General features: G+C 46.1%; 1 protein-coding gene across 12 annotated transcripts in view; it reads right to left on the reverse strand.

The window, feature by feature from the left end:
• Positions 1 to 22,871, reverse strand: part of PRR5L (proline rich 5 like) — an 80,595-nt gene that overhangs the window by 17,515 nt on the left and 40,209 nt on the right. For 7 of the 12 annotated variants that reach the window (XM_045163053.1, XM_045163050.1, XM_045163052.1 and 4 more), the window contains 4 exons: positions 21,805 to 21,853; positions 20,231 to 20,311; positions 7,309 to 7,366; positions 2,713 to 2,804 (listed from right to left, as the gene is read on the reverse strand). In XM_045163053.1, coding sequence (XP_045018988.1) covers positions 2,713 to 2,804; positions 7,309 to 7,366; positions 20,231 to 20,311; positions 21,805 to 21,853 — 280 coding nt within the window. Of the gene's footprint in view, positions 1 to 2,712; positions 2,805 to 7,308; positions 7,367 to 20,230; positions 20,312 to 21,804; positions 21,854 to 22,467; positions 22,779 to 22,871 lie in introns of those variants that run through there. The other 5 variants (XM_025266210.2, XM_025266208.2, XM_025266215.3 and 2 more) reach the window with 3 other exon arrangements.

The following is a 22,871-nucleotide window of genomic DNA, read 5'->3' on the forward strand; positions in this document are numbered from 1 at the left end:
GATGTGGCCTCCCATTCCTCAAGTTGGTCAAGGCTTAAGGAAGTTTTGCACTTCCTGTAACTCCTTAGGGTTTAGAGAAACACGGGCAAGAGTGGTTTTGCCATTCTCACAGCCCCCTACTCTCCAGTCCCAAGAGATACACCCCACCCACACCTCACAGGCTCAGTTTAACCATTTCTTCTCTTAAATTTTTTTTCTTTAGTTCTAAGTTCTTTTTTTTTTTGGCTGCTTGAAACACACAGGATCTTAGTCCCCTGACCAGAGATCAAACCCATGCCCCTGGAGTGGAAGCATGGAGTCTTAACCACAGACCACCAGGGAAATCCCTAACCACTCCTTCTTGATTGCCTTCCCTGGCCACCCCCAATGGTGGTGGTCCCCCCACCTTTCCCAAGGTCCTACAATTTCTATTCTTTGCACCACATCTTAGCAGTTGGTACTGACTGCCTATCTCATAGGTGTCTGTGCCCTTGCTTCCTCTCCAGGACTCCATTCACTCTACAAGACAGAAAAAGGCAGGCAAGTTTCCACACCCTTGAATACAGCGGGCACTCAAACACCTTTATCCAGTGAGGAAGCAGGTCTCACGCAGACACTTACACAGCAAGTTAGTGTCTAGACTAACAGACACCCCGAGGGTGTTATTACCAGTAGTAAGAGCCCAGGGGTTCTCCAAGTGGGGTATCTGTATCAGCAGCAGCACTTGGGAAATTGTGGGTGGGCAAGGTGGATGGGGCAACAGCATATGTTGCCACATCTTACAGTTTTTCTTAAAAAAAAAATTTTTTTTTTACTTAATTACTTAGCTGCTCTGGGTCTTAGTTACAGCATGCACAATCTTCACTCTTCATCGCTGCATGCGGGGATCTTCAGTTGTGACATGTGAACACTTAGTTGCGGCATGAGGGATCTAGTTTCCTGACCAGGGACTGAACGCTGGCTCCCCTGCACTGGGAGCATGGGGTCTTAGCCTCTGGACTACCAAGGAAGTCCCAGATCTTACAATTTTTTAAGAGAAGCAGGACAGTGTCATCCTCAGATCCACACAACTGGGCTCCTGCCTGAATCTGGGGCTAAGGGAGCCCTTCTTGACCCTCCAATACCAGGGCCAAGCCCACTCAGCTTCCTCACTCCCCATTCTAACTCCATCTAGGGGGGAATTCCCTGGCAGTCCAATGATTAAGTCTCTGAGCTTCCACTGCAGGGGGTGAGGGTTTGATCCCTGGTCCCCTGGTCAAGGAACTAAGATCCTGCATGCCTCGAAGCATGGTGAAAAAGAAAAAACCCATCTGGGTATCTATATCTTGGAATTCCCTGCCGACACAGTCTTAAGAAGGACCTAGGTCTACACCCCTTCTCCAGTAGGGCTGCCAAATAAACCAGAGGCTGTCCAGTTACATTTGAATAACTTTCTAGTATAAGTATGTCCCAAATATTGCATTGTTTATTGTTTACCTGAAATTTAACTAGGCATCCTGCAGGTCAATTTGTGTTATCTGGCAACCCTGCCTCCCAGGCGTGTCGTCCTAAGACCCACTGCTGGCCGAGGAGTGAGTATCGCAGCGAAGGGACAAGTCTGTGGACACAGAGGGTGAGCCATCCACAGAAAAGCTATAAATCCTCTCATGGGGGCGCAGCGGGGAGCAGGGATGGGATGAAAAGAGCAGTGGGCTGCAGGCCACACGCTTCTACCGGAATTGTCAGGGGCAAATTGGAATTGGAAAAAGGGACTCTGAAGGCGTATCTCCCGATTTTAAAATATTTGACGTGTATTTAAAAGAATCCAGAATTCCTTTAAAACAGCATTCAGAGCAAACAAAGCCCGTGGGCCCTTACCCCTGGTACAAGGTAATTCCTACCAATGGCTTCACACCTAATCTAACCTGATTGCATGCGAAGCCGTAACCCCAACGGGAAGAGCTACTGTGAGCACACAGCAACGGAAGCCTATGACAGACACGTACACTTTGGAGAAGAACATCTATTGGTCAGTCTGCCTGAGGGCGTGTCCATTCTCACCAGGCACTGACCAATCCTGTTCTTGGCCCCTGCAGGAGGGTAGAGGGAACCCAGCACGCGGTAGAAATGAGCTGAGCTCGCAGAATAAGAAGCGTAAGAGATGCTGTTCATCTCGTACTCTAAATTCCTCATTCTGCAGGAGATGAAACGGATCCATGCTCAGAGAAGGGAAATGAGTTTGCCCACACTCAACTACAGATTCCCAGTCCGAAGTTCTTTCTGCTACATCATGGGCCTTATTGTCTTCAGGAAATCGCTTATGGAGAGCAAGGAACACTACTCCTTTCCCGGAACTTGGGAGTCACAGGAAACTTACCGGACAACTGTGCTTCAAAGAAAGTGGGGAGGGGAAAAAAGGAAAGAAAAGGGAAAAAAGTCTCCTTCCCCCATCTTCCCTTATTTCTGAAAAGTAAGAAGAAACAAACCACTCTAACAAGATACAGACATACTCAAAACCAAGAGGGAAAGGAGAGCCTACAAATTGCTAGGTATGCAGGCACTGTTTGCTGCTTGAGGTTAGATGCTAAATATAGAACAGAGTGCCTTCCAAAGATGTCCGAGGTCCTGATCCAACTCGGGCAGTGCCCAGGCTCCTGGTTTTCCCCCATTCGCTGGCAGGCCCCAGGGGGCACCGGTCAGGGAGTAAGACAGACTGTCCAGGCCGGCAGGAGATCGTTCCCCAGTGAGACTGACCTGAACTGGATAGAATATGGCCTGCAGGGTGGGGAGAGTCTCAGTGAAGAAGTGGTCCCAGACTTCAGCCAGAACCTCAATGCGATTTTCACCTACACGAGGGCGAGAAGATGGGAGGGGAGAAAGAAAGAAAAGAATGTGGTCATTACTCACAGGAGTGGCTGGGAGGCAGTTCCTAGTCCAATGGAGCACAGGCGGGGTGTTGTGGGGGAAAGCTCAGTAGCTATATTGGATCTCTGAGTGTTACTACAGTAAACATGGAATTAGATGGGAAGATATATGCAAATATGCCTTCTCTCCCTTAGTCCACAAAAGGAAGCTGAATTTTGAAAAGCACACAATAATTGCAATCATCATGAGAATGGTTACAACATGATCAGGCCCTGTGCTAGACTATTATCTATAAGCAATCTCATGAATGGATGCTATTACCCTGCTTTTACAGCTCAGACATGCCAGGTATCTGGGGCTCAAAGGAACACAGATAGAAGACCAAGCTGGGCTTCCAGAACCCATGTTCTTGCCAGTATAATCCAGCAAGATCAAGTGCACAGTTATATATTATCTTTTTTTTTTTTTTTTTGGCAATCACTAAGACACTGGTTTTTCAGTCTAGATTTGAGCTATCACTTGAGAAAGATGGAAAGAGGACTTAGAAACTATCACCTGCACCCACTGTAACTGGAAAGGCATTACTCTCTGAACGGTCATCTGCAAAACACAGCCACCTCCTGACGCCATGTCTATCCACACCCCCGGGATCAGGAAGCCCAGCCCTGGCCAAGCGCTACCCCCAGGCTAGATGGACACAGGTCACCCAACACCACCGGAAGGCTGTTTGAGGAACTTTTGCACCTGCAGGAAAGGCGGGCACTGGCAGAGGGGAGTCTGCACGGTGGCTGCTGTTTAATGACCTAGATAGCAGAGCTGACTGGGCACTGTCTCTGCCCAGCTGAGGCAGGGAAACTGGGTCAGCCGAGATTAAACACTGAGAGATGCGTCTGGCAATACATTGCCAGATCCATTGAACAGATCTTGAAAGATTCACTTAGTGATGTCCATCTATTAGTTTAACGGACAACAAAAGCAGTGGCTGGGAGAGAGAACAGAATGAAGCCGTGACTTTTAACTGGCAGGACCAAAGATGTGCCGATTTTAAAAGGTCAGAGTGAAATACACCAGGGAAAATGCAAATCCATAACACCCTCTACTCTCCTTTGTAATTAGCCAAGAGCTAATTACACTCTGTTGGAATCACTCATTCACTTCTCTGTCTCCTCCACTAGAACGGGAGTAATGGCACCGGCCCTGTCTTCCTGCTCACCTTTCTATTTCTAGTGCTTAGCATGGTGCCAGACACATTGGTAATTCACTGTTTGGAAATCTTTGATTGAATGAGTGGCAAGTATTGAGTATATACGTTTTTGTAAATGCCAAGGCTAGTGAGTGGAAGGAGGTTACCTTTTAACCCAAATACGGGACAGGACAGAGCAGGCAGGACTTAATAGTCAGCTCCAACATTTTCCTTTCCTCTTAGATAAAGAAAACCACACCATGGCAACCTGGCTGGGGAGAGTCTGTTTTCTTCTTCTGTATCTTCTTCCCCTTCTAAGTGAATTTTATTTTAGCCCCTTACACTCACCATCCTCCCTCCACGCCACAGGGCTTTTGCACATGCTAGTTCCTTTGTCGAGACTATTCTCTGCCTTCTCTCTTTGCCTAACCTACATCAGTTTATCTTCGTAAACAGATGAAGTGTTCATCTTCTTCATAGTTTCAACTCCAGCATCACTTCCACAGGGAAGTCTCCCCCATTGGTCAAACCCCCCTGTTATGGATTGTATTCTTAGTACTTGTCTCAGTTACAGTTTTATATTTGGTGGTGATTTGATTAATACATGTCTCCACTACAGGCTGTGAGCACCTTCAGGATTTGTAATTCTATGAAGTTTTGCTCACCACTGTGTTCTCAGCACCTAGCAAAGCACCTGGCATAATAAATAATCAATAAATGTCTGAATGAATCAATCAGTCACCATCCTCTTTTCAAAGGCAGGTTTGCTAGTTCACTGCAAGGAGGAGTCAGGAAATCAAGAGGACAGTTTGCAACATTGGGTCATGCTGGTGCCTAAAGCCAACATGAACCCCAACACTTGGAGAGAGTGTCTCAAAGGAGAAAAGGCTATGCCATCTCCTTTACTGATGGCCCTTACCCTGAGCCTTCCATCACAGAGACAAGCAGAGGCCCTGCCAACTAGAAAGATAGGACAGAAAGCCTGCTGCTCAGTGCTCCTCCTTCTTTCTCCCCTTCACCTCCAAGATGGAGTACTCATTGGCACATGTAGTCATCATTCAACCCGGCAATGGGAAGGTGCCTCTCCTGGGAACCTGGGTCTAATTGTCAGCTGCAAACTTCAGAGAGGAATGGAGGTTTTGGAAAGTGTTCAGAGAAGAACATCAGAGAGACAAGCTAAACAGAGTAGCCTGGGGAGGAAAGAGTTAATGGGAGGAAGTGACTCTACCTCCAAGAACAGCCCCCAAGTCAAGGGCTTAGTCCCCTACAAAGATGAAAGGGGTCTGGATGGAAGCTTCTAGATGATTATCTTATTAAAAACTGTCCTCTAATTGCCACAGAAGTTTAGATCACCAGAGGTGTACAGAATAAGTCTGAGAAATATTCTCCCTACGAAAGAGAACCACATAGCTAAGGGCTGCCTCTGTCCCTTCTGCAGCCATCAGTCAGGGTGGACGTGTATAAGTCAGGTCGATAAAGTACAGGTTATTCAATGATAAGACAGATTCCAAACTTGATTTTATAGCAAAACACTTTCATCCAATAAAATCTTTCTTGGAGTTATAACATACAAAATTAACATGTAGAGATGTTCTGGTTGAAGATGTAAGAGCGCCTTCACTGTGCAGAAAGGACCCTGCCGCCCAACCGCAGGACAAGAAGGGACCCAGCAAGAACATCCCAGCCACTGCCCTCCAGTCACGCTTTGGAGCAGAAACACAGAAACTTGGATGCTCTTGTTTCTCCTATCAAGCTCTGCGCCTGAGTTTTGACTCTGAATGTAGTTATGTTGAGTGTCACCTGGGTGACAGACCGTCAGCTTTCCCTTTTAAGGTCCCTTGAATCTCTAGTTTTGCTCAGGATCTCATTCATAACTCTGGTTATCCACATTTCCAGGAGCATATAACTCTCAAATAACTCTCCAAATGACCTACAAACAACGTGGTCGAAGACGTGGAAGCCACCCACCTTTCACGCCTAGGTACTAGCCCCACTCCAAAATGCAAAAAGGCCATGAAGCTCTCAACGTAATTGCATTTGAGGGAAACAAGGCTGCAGGTTCAGTCAACTCTTGAGTAGACAGAGGTTAATTTTGAACCTCTGGTTTTTCAAAGTTTTGGTGAGCACTCACTGGGTGCCAGGCCCTGGGACTTTCCAGGGTCAGTTTCTCATTTTTCTTCCTACTTTGGCTTTCCAGGAGACACGGACACAAGTGTCTTTCCCAGAGAAGGGGAAGAGAAAAAGGGATGGTCCACTGCCTGATACATCTGAATCTAGAAGTAAACTTGATCAACAGTAGAGGTCTCTGGGCTGGAGTAGAAAAAAAAGAAGGAACCAGTGTGCATACCTACTATGTGCCAGGGACAGCACTGTGCTGGTTCTACTCCTATATCCCCTACAATCCCTACCTCCATTTTATCATTTAAAACATTATTTGAAAAACCAAGACTCAAAGCGATGAGAAACTTGCCAAAAGTCACCCAAGAAGTAGGTGGCAAGCTACAACCAGGATCCACGTTGACGGGAGCTGACAGTAACCATAAGTGGCGCCATGGGGTCTATTGGCCAACTCTTGTCTTCATTCCAGCTCCCAGCTCCATTCAATGCCTTTCTATCAGTTAGACTCTAGAATCTTTTAAGGCTGGGGAAATTTTCTTTGCTTATTAAATCTTACCCCACTGAGTGGGTGCCTGCTAAGTCTCCCTCAAATGAGTGGACCATCTGACAGATACGACCTCAAGAAACAGTGAAAGTCTGCTCAGTCATGTCTGACTCTTTGTGACCCCATGGACTGTAGCCCGCCAGGCTCCTCTGTCCATGGAATTCTGTAGGCCAGAATACTGGAGTGGGTAGCCATTCCCTTCTCCAGGGGATGGTCCCAACCCAGGGATCGAACCCAGATCTCCCACATTGCAGGCAGATTCTTTACCATCTGATCCACCAGGGAAGCCCCGAGAAACAGTACGAAGGTCAATAGGAAATAGCCTGGATCAGACCAGAGGGAACAGGATCTACAGTATAATGTATTCCTTCAAAGGAGACTCCTGGCATACATCTTTTGAAAACCAGCCCTTATGGTGGTCTCCCAAGAGGCCACCCTGATTCCCCCTCATTTCTCAAACAGTCTGACTTGCACCGCCAGGAGTGACTCAAACTGAAACACTGCCGCCTAGCTGGAGAAGAGGCGTCTGGGGTGACTCACGCGCTTGGAGCCTGCCTCTCTTGGACAGACTCATTTCGGCTGTCCAAGCATCAAAGGCTGAGTCAGAGTTCCCACCAGACGGGGGCTGCCTTGTACTTGCCTTCACACAGCTTGATCTTCTCCTCCACGAACAGCAGTCCTTTTGCTAGAAGCTGGTTCTGCAGAAAGAGAACAGAGGACACAAGACTTCACTGTGTGACTAACCCTTGTCCACTCTAGGCGGGTGAAGGCATGGAGTTCTAGGTACTTGGACACTGTCATGCCTCCAGGCTGAAGAAGCCTTCGATCCTCTAGGAAGGCTGAGGCTTCGGGAGGAGTCAGCGAGACAGTCCGTCACGAAGGAGACGAAAGCCAAACCCAACCGGCATTCCCATCCCTCCAACCAGGGAAGATGTGACCACAAGCTTGGCTGGACTGTCTGGAAGGACTAGGGTGGACACCCAATGTCCTTTGAGCCCTTCATATAAACTCAGAAAGTGGAGCATGGAGGCAATGGGAAATTATGCAGAAACAATAGACTTTTTATAAAAACTGACGGTTTCTCAAGCTGGCATGAAAGAGACGGCCTGAAAAGTTTTAAGCAGCAGTGAGTGTGTGTCCCTCAGTGAGTGAGTGCATGAGAAAGTTGTGGGAAAACAGAGTAAGAACTCCCTTTGCAATTGCAACTAACAACTGTTGGGTGTTTTGCAGATATCACAGGATATTTATTCTTCGTCTCATCTAATTCTGACCCTCCCAATAATCTGATCAAGTTGGTGCTATTACCCCCTGACTTTACTGATGGTCAGGGTAGACTTGCCCACAGGAGACAGACTCAATCGTCCTGGCTCCACCAGCCATGTTCTTTCTACTCTGCCTTGCTGCCTTCCAGCAGGTCTTCCCACCCAGATCCCCTTCTTCCCTCAAAAGGCTACAGCTGGTCCCACACAACGCAGGCAGCTTTTCCAAAGGTCACAGAATCTCAGAGATGCCTCACCACTTACCTCACATCTTTAGATGATCAAAGGCCTATGCTTATGGTGTGGGGGATCCACAGTGGTATGCTGCTGCTGCTGCTAAGTCGCTTCAGTTATGTCTGACTCTGTGCGACCCCATAGACGGCAGCCCACCAGGCTCCCCCGTCCCTGGGATTCTCCAGGCAAGAACACTGGAGTGGGTTGCCATTTCCTTCTCCAATGCATGAAAGTGAAAAGTGAAAGTGAAGTCGCTGAGTCGTATCCGACTCCTAGCGACCCCATGGACTGCAGCCTATCAGGCTCCTCTGTCCATGGGATTTTCCAGGCAAGAGGACTGGAGTGGGGTGCCATTGCCTTCTCCGCCACAGTGGTATATACCCTATCAAAAACCTATGCATTTCTTAGTGTTCTCCTTTAGAAAACCCTAAAACCCTGTTACCATGATGGTGAGAGGAAAGATCAGACAGGTGTTCAAGTCCAGCTCAGCCACTTTCTAGCTGTGTGATCTTGGGCTTCCTTTCCTGAGTCCTGAGCCCCTCATCTGTAAAATAGCATCACACCAGCAATATCATAAAGTTCTTATAATATTATAAAAATACACACAGGGACTTCCCTGGTGGTCCAATGGTTAAGACTCCAAGCTGCCAATGCTGTGGGCGTGGGTTCGATCCCTGGTTGGGGAACTAAGATTCCACATGATGTGTGGCACAGCCAAAAGATTAAATACACACGCACACGCGCACACACATACACACACAGTAATCAATGGTAATGGGCAGTGACAACAATAGTTGTTCTCTCTTTTTTTTTAATTTTTAAATTTTATTTTATTTTTACACTTTACATAATTGTATTAGTTTTGCCAAATATCAAAATGAATCCGTCACAGGTATACATGTGTTCCCCATCCTGAACCCTTCTCCCTCCTCCCTCCCCACACCATCCCTCTGGGTCGTCCCAGTGCACCAGCCCCAAGCATCCAGTATCGTGCATCGAACCTGGACTGGCAATATAGTTGCTCTCTTAACCCAACTATCTTCACGAAAGGACAGGTGGGTAAAGAGATTCAATAATGAATGGACCTACATCAAACATATTAAAGTAGTTTATCAAAAGCACTATCACATTCCTGTGACTAATACATATATATGGGATTTTAGAGACCCAATTAAAATTTCCAAGCTATAACCTAATTTGAAAAGTAATTAGCCATCATTTAGTTTCAAGATGGAGTCCCAACTCAAAGTTACAGTGACATCCTATGGGAGTCCAGCAACTCTGTTAAAGGGAAAAAGATCAATTCCTTTCCTAGGAATGATGGAACAGACAAGTAATGACGGTGAAAGTCTGTGTCCTCTGCCTTCCACCAAGCACACGAATCCCAGAAGCAAGAAAAACACCACAGCACCACTGAGATGATCACAATCAGGACTTTGTGCCACCTTAGCTGGGCAGGAATGGATGGCACAGGTGTTTCCAGATGTAACCAACCCCCACCAAATGGCTCTGAGCAAAAATCCCAATTCAGGCCTGAAGTCTGAGCCCTGGTCCCTTTCACTGGCCCAGAGGATGTCTTAGGAGGTCCCCAGGTGCTCTTTGTGAGGAGTCCTGATGCCTTGCTCTCCATCACTGCCTCCATTGCCAACACGGGTACCCCAGCCTTCTTCCAAAATAGCCACAAATCCCCTTTAATTTCAAGTTTCTGAGATTTACCTCCAAATGCCCGAGAGACTCCTCCCTGTGATGCAGGTTTCATAGTTATGTTCCTGCACTGTAATTACTTACATTTTAAAGGTGGGGGGTGTCTAAGGCACCGAGAGAAATAAAAGCCTAGTCCAGGTTATATCATGAATCAGTATATCCCATGTGTCAGGATTTTAGGTTCTTAGGGGTGAGGACCATGTAATTTAGGTTACCTGGCTTGGAGAACAATGCTTAAAACATGGTAGAAGCTAATAAATATTCACTGAGTACATATAGCCTGTTTGGATGTTACAGACCATTTTTTGCTTTTAAGAAATTAAGGTAAGAAAGAATGTTTTTAAGAAGAGAGAGAGTGACGTAAGTCCCTAAAATTCTAGTATGCAATAGGCTGTATGCTCAGTCGTGTCCTACTCATAGTGACTGTAGCCCACTAGGCTTCTCTGTCCATATAATTTTCCAAGCATAAATACTGGAATGAGTTGCCATTTCCTCCTCCAGGGAATCCTCCCAACCTAGGGATTGAACCCAAGTCTCCTGGGCTCCTGCGTTGGCAGGTGGATTCTTTACCACTGAGCCATCTGGGAAGCCAAAATTCTAATACCCTTAGGCATTTGTACATTTTGCTCTTATTTTACAAATGGCATTTTCTTCCTTTGATGAAAACTACTTTGCATCTTACTAGACAAACTTTAAAAAATGGCATAGGCTCTCCTTCCTGCTCTTTTCCAGGTCCTCCCCCTACAAGGAGACATTTGGGGGAAATTTTTTTTAAACTAAGGAAGTCATTTGTGTATTATGGAAGAAATGGAAAAGAAAACATTCTTGTTAAATTTCTCATGATACATAGCATAGAAATTCTGTAGCTTAGATTAAAATAAGAGTTAACAAAAACCTGAGGTGAAAAGGGGCCTTCAGAATCATCTAGTCATTTTCACCTCTCCCCAGCCCTGTGGTCCAAATCAAATGGTCACACACAGTTTCAATAATTTTTTAGGTTGGACCCATTTTCCAGAAAGCTAAAGCACCTTTCAAAAGCATCTTAAAGAAAGCATTTTTACTCCTAGGCTTTGTAGATTTTGCTCTTATTTTACAGTTGAATAAACTGCAGCTAGAAGTACAATCTCCATCTTTTATTTGGCACGTGCTAAGTGAATTCGGGATCTTTTGGGCTAGCCTGGCCCTCAGCCCCACCTCTCTGGAGAGTCGCCCGCCACCTACTCAGTGGCACTCAGCCCCCTCTTGCATGCTTGAGCCCTTTGAATCCAGCCTGCATCTCCGGCTATGCTGATTGGTCGGATGCCCACCTTCTGACCCACCTGAGTCTCAAACTGAGCCAATCACTTGCTCTCCTGGGAACTGTAATCAACCAGGCCCCCTTTGATCCAAAGGGCCCTGTAATCCTAAGGTCCCAGTGCTTTGAAAGGACTTGTGCTCTGCAGTTGCCTTCCTCACTTTGTAATATTTTTATTTTTTAAATCTGTTTTTTTAAAAGAGAAGGCTGACGGGGCAATGGAGCTCACCCCAGGGGCTTGACTTCAGCTCACTTGTGGTCTTGTCTCCTACAGCCGCCCCAGGAGGGGTTTTTAGGTCCCTGCTCCCCACCCCTGCTGCTCCCTGCCCTGCCAATCTCCCCCGCCCTGCCCCACCCCTGCTGCCGTCCTACTCCTAAGGCGATGATAGGGTCGCGTCGGTGGGGGCCCAGGCCTGGTGCCTTGCAGCATCTTGCAGAAAGCCAGGCGGCAGACCTCCCTGCCCTGGGCTGGCAGAGCTCTGGCTCGAGTGCTGGTGACTCAGTGGGGACCTCTTGACCACCCCTGATCTATGTACCGAGACTGTGAAGGTTATAACTCTTGGGGGTCCCCTGTCCATGGTGGGTGGCAGCTGCAGGTCCATGGGAAGGGAAGTGCCTTCCACGCCCCGGTAGCAACCACATTTGCATTCTGCACCTGCTAATGACGAAGGCCACCCTGTCTGCTGATCACTGCACCCAAGGACACACCAACTGGACATCTGTGCAGCTTAAAACGGCTGAGACTTAAAGAAAAAAGAGAAAAACAGCCTGGATTCAGAGAGCTATCCTGTCTTTCTAAGCGTCTGTTCTCCCTGGCCTCACCTGCCAGTATTCCCAGCCCCAGATAAACACCTGACTCTAGAAGGTGCTGAGAAAATGTACGGGAGCAGAGCTGGAGAGGATCCTGACTTTCCTCTTGTTGCACTCCCTGCCCAGTGGCACCAACCCCATCACCTCCCAACCCAAAGGCTTTGAGCCAAAGAACCAGTTATATTCAATAGCAGCCGCCTAGGAAATGGGCCAGTTGTTACTTAATGCAGCCCCCATAAATGAACTTGGACGGGGAATATATAGCCCTCTAATGAAGTGGCAGAGGATCCAGAAGGGAAAAAAAAAAAACAAAAAACAGCTGACCTGTGTTTATGAAGATGTTGAAAATGGGCTGCCAGCGGAAAAACAAGGCTCCAGGGAAAAAAAACGCAACAAAACAAAACACAAGGGTGTCTGTGGAAAAGTATCAAAACTATGCAGTCTTCAGTGGGTTGAAAAGATTGAGCTCATCCTGGGTAATCCTGGAGAGTGGGCAGAAGGAGCTGGGGAGGACAGAGGAGAGAGTGGGCCTGTGACGACGGCAGGGATGCTCCCTGGCCCGGCCAGAAGGGCTCCGGAAAATGAAGAACCAACGAGCTAGGAGTTGGGGTGAATGATGCTACTCCCACACAGGGTAGGAGCTCTGTAAATGCTTAAGGCTGCTAACCATCCACTGCTTCTGGTGCTTTAGCAGTGATGATGACAGTAAGAACAGAAAGGATGACAGGAGGGATAACACTGGTTTTTACTCTTTGTTAGGCTCTGTATTGTACCCTTAGAATGCGTGATCTCACTTTACCGTTGCCACAAACTGAGGCCCTTTATACAGAAGAAGAAACTGAGGATCGGAGAAGTGAAAGTGAAAGTCACTCTGTCGTGTCTAACTCTTTGCGACCCCATGGACTAAACAGTCCATGGCATTCTCCAGGCCAGAATATTGGAGTGGATAGCCTTTCCGTTCTCCAGGGGATCTTCCCAACCCAGGGATTGAACCCAGATCTCCCGCACTGCAAGTGGATTCTTTACCAGCTAAGCCACAAGAGAAGCCCAAGAATACTGGAGTGAATAGCCTATCCCTTCACCAGCAGATCTTTCCGACCCTGGAATCAAAATACGGTCTCCTGCATTGCACGCGAATTCTTTACCAACTGAGCTATCAGGGAAGCCCTGAGGTTCAGAGAAGCAACTAGCAAATGTGAGACCAGAATTTGCATTCAGGTTGGTTGGAATCCAAAGCCCAAATCTTTCCCCCAGCATATGACTCTGTTTTACTTCAGCAATGATGATAAAAAAAGAAAATACTAAGGTGAACAGCTATCATTCCTTGATGGCTCAGTTTGTATTATACAAAGCACTTGATATATGTCATCTCCTATAGTAACTGGCAACAATCTTTTGAAGTAGGTACTGTGATTACTGCTGCTGCTAAGTCGCTTCACTTGTGTCTGACTCTGTGCGACCCCATAGACGGCAGCCCACCAGGCTCCCCCGTCCCTGGGATTCTCCAGGCAAGAACACTGGAGTGGTTGCCATTTCCTTCTCCAATGCATGAAAGTGAAAAGCGAAAGTGAAGTCGCTCAGTCGTGTCCGACTCTTAGCGACCCCATGGACTGCAGCCCACCAGGCTCCTCCGTCCATGGAATTTTCCAGGCAAGAGTACTGGAGCGGGGTGCCATTGCCTTCATGATTACAGCTAGATTATCACTGAGAAAACTGAGTTTCAGAGAGGCTAGGTAACATGCCTACAGTCACACAGCCAGAAAATGTTCTGGCAAGGACTGGGATTCAGACCTTCCCGGCAGAAAGGCTGGTGTTTTTAGGCATCACACTCTTCTGCCCAGTCAGTTGGAGAGATTTTTAATGCCCTTGCCCACAAAGGAAAATAGATGCGATGCATCTGGTTCAGATACGGTGGGGAGGTTGGCTTGGCGATTTCAGGCTACGTAACTAGGTGCCACCAAAACTTTCATTCGTCTGGGTCATTGCTGCTGCCCAATCCTGCTACAGCTTCTCAACTTCTGCCTCTCCAAAAGGGCTTTCCTGGGGCTTCCCTCTCCGCTGTGCTAAGTCTCTTCAGTCGTGTCCAACTCTGCGACTCCATGGACTATAGCCAGGTTCCTCTGTCCATGGGATTCTCCAAGCAAGAATACTAGAGTGGGTTGCCGTGCCCTCCTCCAAGGGATCTTCCCAACCCCATTCTATATCCAGCAAGGCACACACCTGGCTCCCAGATGGATCCTATTTCCAGATAAGACATTCTTTCCTACCCCAGAAGGATTTGGCAGGATGTCACTCTGCCTACCAAGAACTTGTATTAACCAATTGTTTCCATTAACGCATTTGTTTCCAGCAACAGCAACGTCTACAGAGGTTGTTGTCGTTGGCATCAAGCCGATGATGGATTCATGGGTCACCTCCATTTTTTTCCCCTTTTGTGACTTTGAAAGTACAGCCATCATCTCTAAGGATGTCTACATTTCCTGTGAACCTGGATGTCTTCCTAGATAAGCAATAAAAAGTCTTATAAACAAAACTCACCCCCAGGCCCAGAGAGTTCTTAATAAACCAATGTGTAGGAGTGATGAGACCAGAGCGAAAGCCCCAGATGGGAGACTGAAGACAATTTAAAACTTGGTACAAATGCTAATTCTTCATTTAGCATCATTTTGCTGGTAAAAATTCACTGAAAGGGTGAATTAGGGCTTTTTTCAAGTTATTTTTTGAGGAAGCAGGAAAACAGTCCCATGTTTGTTTTGCTAGATACCGAAAAATATAAAATTTAAGAGCATTGAAATTTTTCTTCTCTGGGGTTTTTCAGGGGATGTCTCCAGGGCATTTTTAACACTTAAATTATATAATCCAAAAGATTTTTTCCCGTGGCCAGATGGCCTGGGTTTGATCTATGCTCTACCTTTTACTGGGCCTCCCAGGTGGAGCTAGTGGTAGAGAACCAGCCTGCCAATGCAAGAGATATAATAGACACAGGGTATGATCCCTGAGTCGGAAAGATCCCCTGGAGGAGGGCATGGCAACCCACTCCAGTATTCTTGCTGGAAAATTCATGGACAGAGGAGCCTGGCGGGCTACAGTCCATAGGGTCACAAAAAGTCAGACACAACTGAAGCGGCTTAGCATGCACGCTGTCTTTTACAAGCTGAATGATAGTGGATAACCTCTCTTTCCCCAGGTTCAGCTGCAATACGTGCTAAACAATAACAATGAAAATGTTCTCATCCTCTGTCAGGAGGACCACATGACTTAGTGCAGGAACGGCTCTCAGATCAGGTCTCAAGACTTGAGCGCACACGAGAATCACCGAGGACTTGCTAAAACACAGACTGCTGGGCCGGACCCCACAGTTTCTGATTCAGTTCGTCTGAGGAGGGGCCGGAGGATTTGTTTATCTGACACTTTCTCAGGTGATGCTGAAAACGCAGGTCTGAGGACCACACTTTTTGAGAACCAACAGCTTAGAACAATGCCTGACACATAAATGTTGGAAAATATTGGCTTTTGTTACTATGATGGTTATTTTTGTCTTCCTTTAAGTTGTAGAACAGCCTCCGAGAAAGGCCCCCTGCTGCTTTCCAAGTCTAATAATACTCTTTAGCCTTCCCACCTCAGTCTTTACTTCTCAGGCCACTGAAGTGCTAGATGTTTTCATGTGTCCAGCATCTAGTTCTGTCTTCCATCCCTTCTCACACTGGTTCCCTAAACCCGTCTCCTGCCATTCCCAGCCTAGTCACCCAATTTCATCCATAATGGGTTTCCAAAAACACATACGCATGTGGAACAAGACACTGAGGTGTTATAAGGGGGAGTTCTGTTTCTATAGAGCATTAGATGATAAAATCCCTAATTACACCTCATTTTTGGAGCTCATCTTCAGGTGCTATATTTGCAGCATTTGGTATGTACATGTTCCTTCTTTAACAGTTGAACGTGTAATAACCTCGTCCGATGAAGCTAAAGAATTGCTGTTTCAGCATGTCCACAGATTTCCATCTTTCTCTCACTTATATTAAGATTTATGGTTATCCATTTCAAGACTCATTTTTCCATTTATCTCCATGAAATAGGAGGAAAGTCCAATAAAAATGTTCAAATAATTGCACAAAATTCAAGTAGTTGCCGAGGAAATTAAGTACAGCTAAGCAGCTGGCTGGTGGGCAACCCCACAGAAGGCAGCCTGAAAGAGCCAGGGGTCATCCTGGAAGCCCCCAGACTATGCCAACTTTTTCTCTCCCTTCTCAGCAGCCAAGGGAAGCGTTAGGCCACCCCAGTTTTCATAGACTCTGGACGTAAGTTAAGGCCTCTCTTCCGAGAGCTGGCCAAATTCAAAATGCAACCTCTAATGACCTTCTCACCGAAAGACATCATCCTCTCCCCATCTCTCCCATCTTCATCCTGGAGTTCAGCTCCTCTTGTTTAAAGCCCCTCTGGATTCTGGCTCCAGTTTCACCTTCAAAGCAGTATATGGGAACTGTCCGTCACTACCACGTGCTTGCATGCTAAGTTGCTTCAGTCATATCTGCCTTTTTGTGACCCTATGGACTGTAGTCCACCAGGCTTCTCTGTCCATGGATTCTCCAGGCAAAAATACTGGAGTGGGTAGTCATTTCTTCCTCCAGGGGATCTTCCCGACCCAGGGGTTGAACCCAAGTCGCTTATGTCTCTGGCAATGGCAGGCTAGTTCTTTACCACTAGCGCCACCTGAGAAGCCCTCCTAATTTATCCTTTTTCCCATTTCAGGAATCACTCTAGCCTTCCCAAGTGGATTAAAGAAATGGATTAAACTTTTGTACCCTATTCCATTTGGGTTTGGAAATTGCAAAAATTATTTCCCCCACTCTTTATTGTTTCTCCACCCTAATTTTTCTGGATTCTTACAAGCCCTATCTTTGTACCTAAACAATGTATTTATTCTGGGCCTGTTTTTAAGCCTTTACCTTCCACTCAGGGCTTCAGTTAACATAATGTTCTGTATTACCTGTATGGATGTATCTACAGCTCTGCACTTCAATTTCATACTCCATGGTGACCAGGACGCTTCTATGGGTCTCTCCTTCAGCTTCCTGCCACGTGCCACATGCCCTTGATGAATCCTCTCTGATAATGGTGAGTTAATGGGAAACTGGCCTCCTGGGACTCACAGATATGCGAAGATAGAAACATTCTATCACACACTACTAGGCCATCTGTGACCCACTGACAAGTGTGGTTGCCAGATTTCCCCTTTTGCTAGGTAGTGTCTTGTTCAAGGGCTTCCCAGGTAGCTCAGTGGAAAAGAATCTGCCTGCCAATGCAGAAGATGCAAGAGACGTGGGTTCAGTCCCTGGGTTGGGAAGATCCCCTGGAGATGGAAATGGCAACCCACTCCACTATTCTTGCTGGGAAAAATCCCATGGACAGAGGAGCCTGGTGGGCTACAATCCTAGGGTCACAAAAGAGTCAGACACGACTGAGTGACTAAACAAAAAGAACAAATCTCGTTGAAAGTCACTGACTACACACTGAGTTTCTGTATCAAGCAAAACTCTGGTTGCACCAAAAGTAATTTAACTTTCTGGGCTTGAGGAAAAGCTTCCAACAGACACAACACAGCCAGCAGATGCAGAAACACAGAGTGCTATCTGCACTCTTCCCATCCCCACATCCCGAACCACCAAGGTACCTAATCAGTTAAGAGAAAAATGCAGAGCATTTCCTATCATCCATTTCCAGAGTTAAAAGAAACCAATTACACCCCCAGGGCTGTCTCTAGGATAGAGTTCCTGTCGGAAACCCCAATTTTCCTTCTGGGCGCAATTCAAAACAGACCAAAGGATAAAGAAAATCAATACTGCAAATGTCAAAGATTTTTTCTGGCCGGTGTCTTCTGGAAATCTATCTGTGCTTTTGCCAATCAAACGGGCTGTCTTCTCTGTGTGCAGGCATAAGATAAGCACCACTTTCCCACCTGCTTTCCCCCTTCCCTCACCTGGGGTCATTTTCATTATTCTTCCCTGAAGACCATCTTTTTTTTAAGCTGCAAAATGAGAATGTTCACTTTCAAAAGCGGAGCCCCAGTGATAGATTTTACCAACAGTGATCTCTGGGTTAGGGGTTCTGGGTACCAGGAAGCAGATCTCACTGCTGAGTACAGATGTCTGGGAGGGTGGTCATCTGATCCTCCACACAGAGGAGCCCACTCGTCACCTTACCCAACAGCCATGTCCATGGCATGTGGGTTGCAACAGTCCACCCCCAGATTTCATTCCTCACTTGTCCCCAGACCTTGCCCCCTCCTTCTTTCTGGAGGAATGCTCTTTCTGGAGCCCATCCTGACTGTCCCTCTTAAAACTACAGCTGATAACTGAGTATGAAGGCTGAGGTTGCCTCTATCCGCCTTCCCTCCTGGATTTCCCTCTTCATCTGAAGAACTATTCTTGGCGTGGCTTTGAAACCAGACCATTACCAAGGGTGCCTGGCAAATGACTTTCCAAACCTGAGTCTCTCTTGAACCACCGTCACCTCTTGGCCACAACCAAGGCCGCTTACAGTTATTCCTGTATACTATTTTTCTTCAATCTATCCATTTTTTTCATTCTTTATTTTTAAAGATTTTTTTTTTTAATGTGGGCCACTTTTAAAGTCTTTATTGAATTTGTTACAATATTGCTTCTGTTTTATGCTTTGGTTTTTTGGCCCCAAGGCATGTAAGATCTTAGCTCCCTGATCAGGAGCCCATACCCCCTGCATTAGAAAGCGAAGTCTTAACCCCTGGACCACCAGGGAACTGAGGGAAGTTCCCCTCAATCCACTTTTTCAAAATATAAATATGTTTAAAAAAGAAACCATAGTAACCCCATTTACCATAAACAGAATGTAACTCAAGGATCTACTCAATGCAAACTAAACGATGTTACATAACTCTAATTAAGGGCTTCTGGCTGAAGACACTAAGTCTGAAACCTGCTGTCTCTTCATTAAACAGCAAAGATCATCAAGTCTTGCAGAAGTGTAACAGACACAAGGGCGCAAACCAAGACTTTTCCTGGCAGGATCAGAAGTGCCAAAGGAAAATAAGGAAACACCATGAAGGCAAAGGTTGCTCAATACCATGGCATACACCTCCTCAAATCTCTCATGTATCCACGGTGGACAACCCCTTCCTCTAGCCCAAGAAAGTTTACCGGGCATCTACTATGTGCTGGGTAATTTCTAGGGACTAGAGAATCAAATGCATTTTAAAAAATGGCTCTGAGCTCGCATGAGACCTAAAACCTACATTTTAACAAACAGTGTCTAGGATAGTCTTTGTTCCAATCTAGCACCTTGAACTAAGGAAAAACCCAGATTTGAAATCATGAAAAACTCCCAGAAGGGACTCAATAGTCACCAAGCAGTCTCTCTGATTAAGCTCTAGATAAAACATGACATGTGGTTACCAGCTGTTAAGTGTCTGGCACACTTTGTAAGCAGTACTAACTGCCCTCGAAACCTCAGGGCTTCCCAGTTAAACAAATCCCCACCCAAAAGCCCTCCCCAACCCATCCGAGGGGGAGCCCCCAAAGCCAAGCAATGACTGACACGTCAAACCTGGTTGAAACCACACAGGGAACCTTGTCTATTTTAAATGTCAATGAGGAAGGCAGCTGGGCCAGCAGGTTTCTCCAGGAGGGGATGAAAAACCACTTCTGTAGTAGGATTTAAAACTCAGTCACTAGAGACAGCGAGAGAAGGAGTGTGGACAAGACTGACCTCTGAGTCAAAGGCAACTGAAATGATTCACATTTGTGACTAATTATCTCTTCTTTAATCTTTGTTTGTCTCTCTCCCTGGACAGGGGTTGTCTTTCAAGCTGCTGAGACTTTGACCTGACTGAATTCTGGGCTTCTGTTGGGTCTTGCTTTGTCCAGATTTAGAATGGCCAAGTGGCCATTTTCTGGTGTGTGTGTGTGGGGGGGGTGTGTGGGTGTGTGTAACAACTGACATTTTTCATTCTTTCAAAGTGCACATAAAAGTTTAAGCTTCCTGATCTATGCAAAGAAAATGAAAGGATGCTTGTGTTGTTTTTAAAACCTACAAACTCTATATACTGTCTTAAAAGTATGCTCACCTGAGACACAGAATAACATCACCAACCTGAAACCAATTTGTTATGGATTTTTATGTCACTTTCCCATTAAAATGGGCGGATTACACTTTAGAATAAAGAATATGTATACAGCTGATCCTTGAACAACATGGGGGGCTTTGGGGGCCAACCCTCCATGTACTTGAAAATCTGCATATAATTTATAGTCAGTCTTCTGCTTCACAGGATCTTTGATATTCACAGATGCAACCAACCACGGATCCTACAGTAAATATAGTAGTATTTACTATTAAAAAATAAACCAAACCTGTGTACAAGTGGACCTTTGTGATTCAAACCCATGTTGTTCAAGGGTCAACAGTATATAGATATTTAATGAACACATTATTCTGTTTTACTCTGTACTAAACACTGTTCGAACACTTAACAAATAATAATTATCTTAGTCCTCACAACAGCCCTATAAGGTTACATTCTATGACCCCTGTTTTTACAGAACAAGATACTAAAATAAGAGAGGTAAAGTGACTTCCCAAGGTCACACAGCTAGAAAGTGGCCGTGCTGGGTGCTGAACCCAGGCAGTCTGGCTCTAAGCATTCTGTTCTGCTGCCCCCGGCCCCGGCCCCTTCACAGTATGTGCTGCGTGCTTTTCATGAATTATTTCATGTGGACAGAGCAGCGACCTATAAGGTAGATCATTTTTTTTTTAATTCCATTTTACAGATGGGGAAACTGAGGCATAGAGAGGTGAAGCAGCTTGCCCCAGACACTCAGCTCTGACTTCGTGGAAGTCACCCACTCAGTTACATGACACCTCCCCACACCTTCCCACCACGTGCCTTTGGCTGGAGTCAGGAAGCCAGCTCGTGCCAGTGGGTTAGAAACCGTCTGTGACTGAACTTGGAGTCTTGAGTTGACTAGCTGCATGACAACAGTGTCTAGGCAGGAGGGATGTTAGCTTGTCTGATTCAATTCTACCTTTAACAGAACAGACTGAGAGGCTTAATGACAAGAAGGAACTTGACTAAAGGGACATATCATTACACTCAATTAGGTACCATCCACTGGGTGGGAGGGAATGGCAGTAGAGAAGTAGTTCTCCAAGTGTGGTTCAGGGTCCCCTGGGGGATCACCCAGACCTCTTCCACATGGTCAAAACGATTTTCTTAACAACACTAAGCTGTTATTTGCCTTGCATCCTCCGTGAGTGTACTGTGGAATTTTCCAGAGACTACGTGCAATATTTTCCAGATGTGCATTATCACAATAGACTGATGACGAAGCCGATTCGAGGATCCAGTCTGCAGGCAAATTTGCAGGCATATAACACAATGCCACACTTCTACATTTAGTTTGAAAAAGTTATTGTTCATAAACATGTCATTAATGCTAACATGCAGGAGGTTTATTATTTGAATGAATTAAGGCATACAGTAAAGTTTCTCATGTCTAATTTCTATCATGGTGAAGATACAGTTAATCCAAATAAATGATTGTTTTTAAGAACATCAAGGGGTTCCTGAGACCAAAACGCCTGAGAACTGCTGCCTGAGACTGTAATCTCCAAAAGAGCAAGGACACCTGTCCTGTATGCCTCCACAGCCACTGCACTGCAGTGCCCAGCACATAGGAGGAACTCGGGATACATAATTTTGGATGTTGAAGGCATGTCCTGTGTACCATTATCAGTCATCCCTTAGGGTCCATGTACCCACGTGCAATATACAACCCATGCTCAAATGCACAGAACTTACCTGGAAATAGTCTGTGATGAATGATCCAAGTTCACTCTTCAGCAGCCGCCTGGAGAGAGAGAGACACCGTCAAGCAGTCCTTGATACCACAGCTCCTGGAGTCCAGTCCACGGATGCACAGTGAATTGGCATGCTTGCCAGCGACACAGGCGCTGAGACCAGGCCTGGGAAGAGGGTGTGCTTTCCTAGGCCCTCGGAATGCCCTACCCCCACCAAGGTTAGTAGAGAATTGGCGGGGGGGATGAGAATCCTAGAGGGACTTCTGCTCCTTCATTCACTTTATGGGTAAAGCATTTCCAGAGGGCAGCCACAGGGGATCCTATTTCTAATAGAGGTGGAGGCAGGCCAGGGCACCTTGCTTCACGTGCAGCAAAAGATAAGGAAGAGGAATACCACAACTGTGTAATTAATTCCCCCATCTCTGCAGACTTCCTGGTTTAAAATGCATTTTGCATACATTCTTCATCCAAGTATTAGAAAGTATGTGTGTGGGGGGAGCAATTTTTATCCCTCATGTATAGATAAAGAAATTGAGGCACAGAGAGGTCTCCCAAATAAGTCAGTGGCATAGTTAACATTCAAACTTCTTCTGCAAATTCAGCGTTTTTGCATAACTCTACCCTGTCTTGCCTCGAAAATTCATGGAAGAACATATTCAGGTACCATGGTTTCGGTGGTCTCATTGCCCATCCCCGAGCGGCTGAAAAGTCCTTCAGGGGAGAACGGGTCTATTTTATTTATCCAGCACCAACATTCATTCAGCTGCCCTTTATGTGCCAGACATTGTTCTAGCACCAGGCATACAGAAGAGAACAAGAACAGGCGAGGTTTCTGTTCTCAAGGAGCTTACATCTTTGCAGGGAGGGTTATGAAGAGCCAGCGAGTTAATCAATACACTCCCAAGATAAGTTCAAAGAGCCTTAAGAGCTACACACACACAAAAAAAAAGAAAATGAAAAATGGGGGTATTGGCACCAGACCTCCTTCTCCCCGTGACAAATCACGCGACCATCGCTCCTAGTCTTTCTTTAATTTAACCCAAACAAGGTGAGGAAGCTGAAGCCAAG

This window comes from Bubalus bubalis, chromosome 16, assembly GCF_019923935.1.
Source record: "Bubalus bubalis isolate 160015118507 breed Murrah chromosome 16, NDDB_SH_1, whole genome shotgun sequence".
NCBI lineage: Eukaryota > Metazoa > Chordata > Mammalia > Artiodactyla > Bovidae > Bubalus > Bubalus bubalis.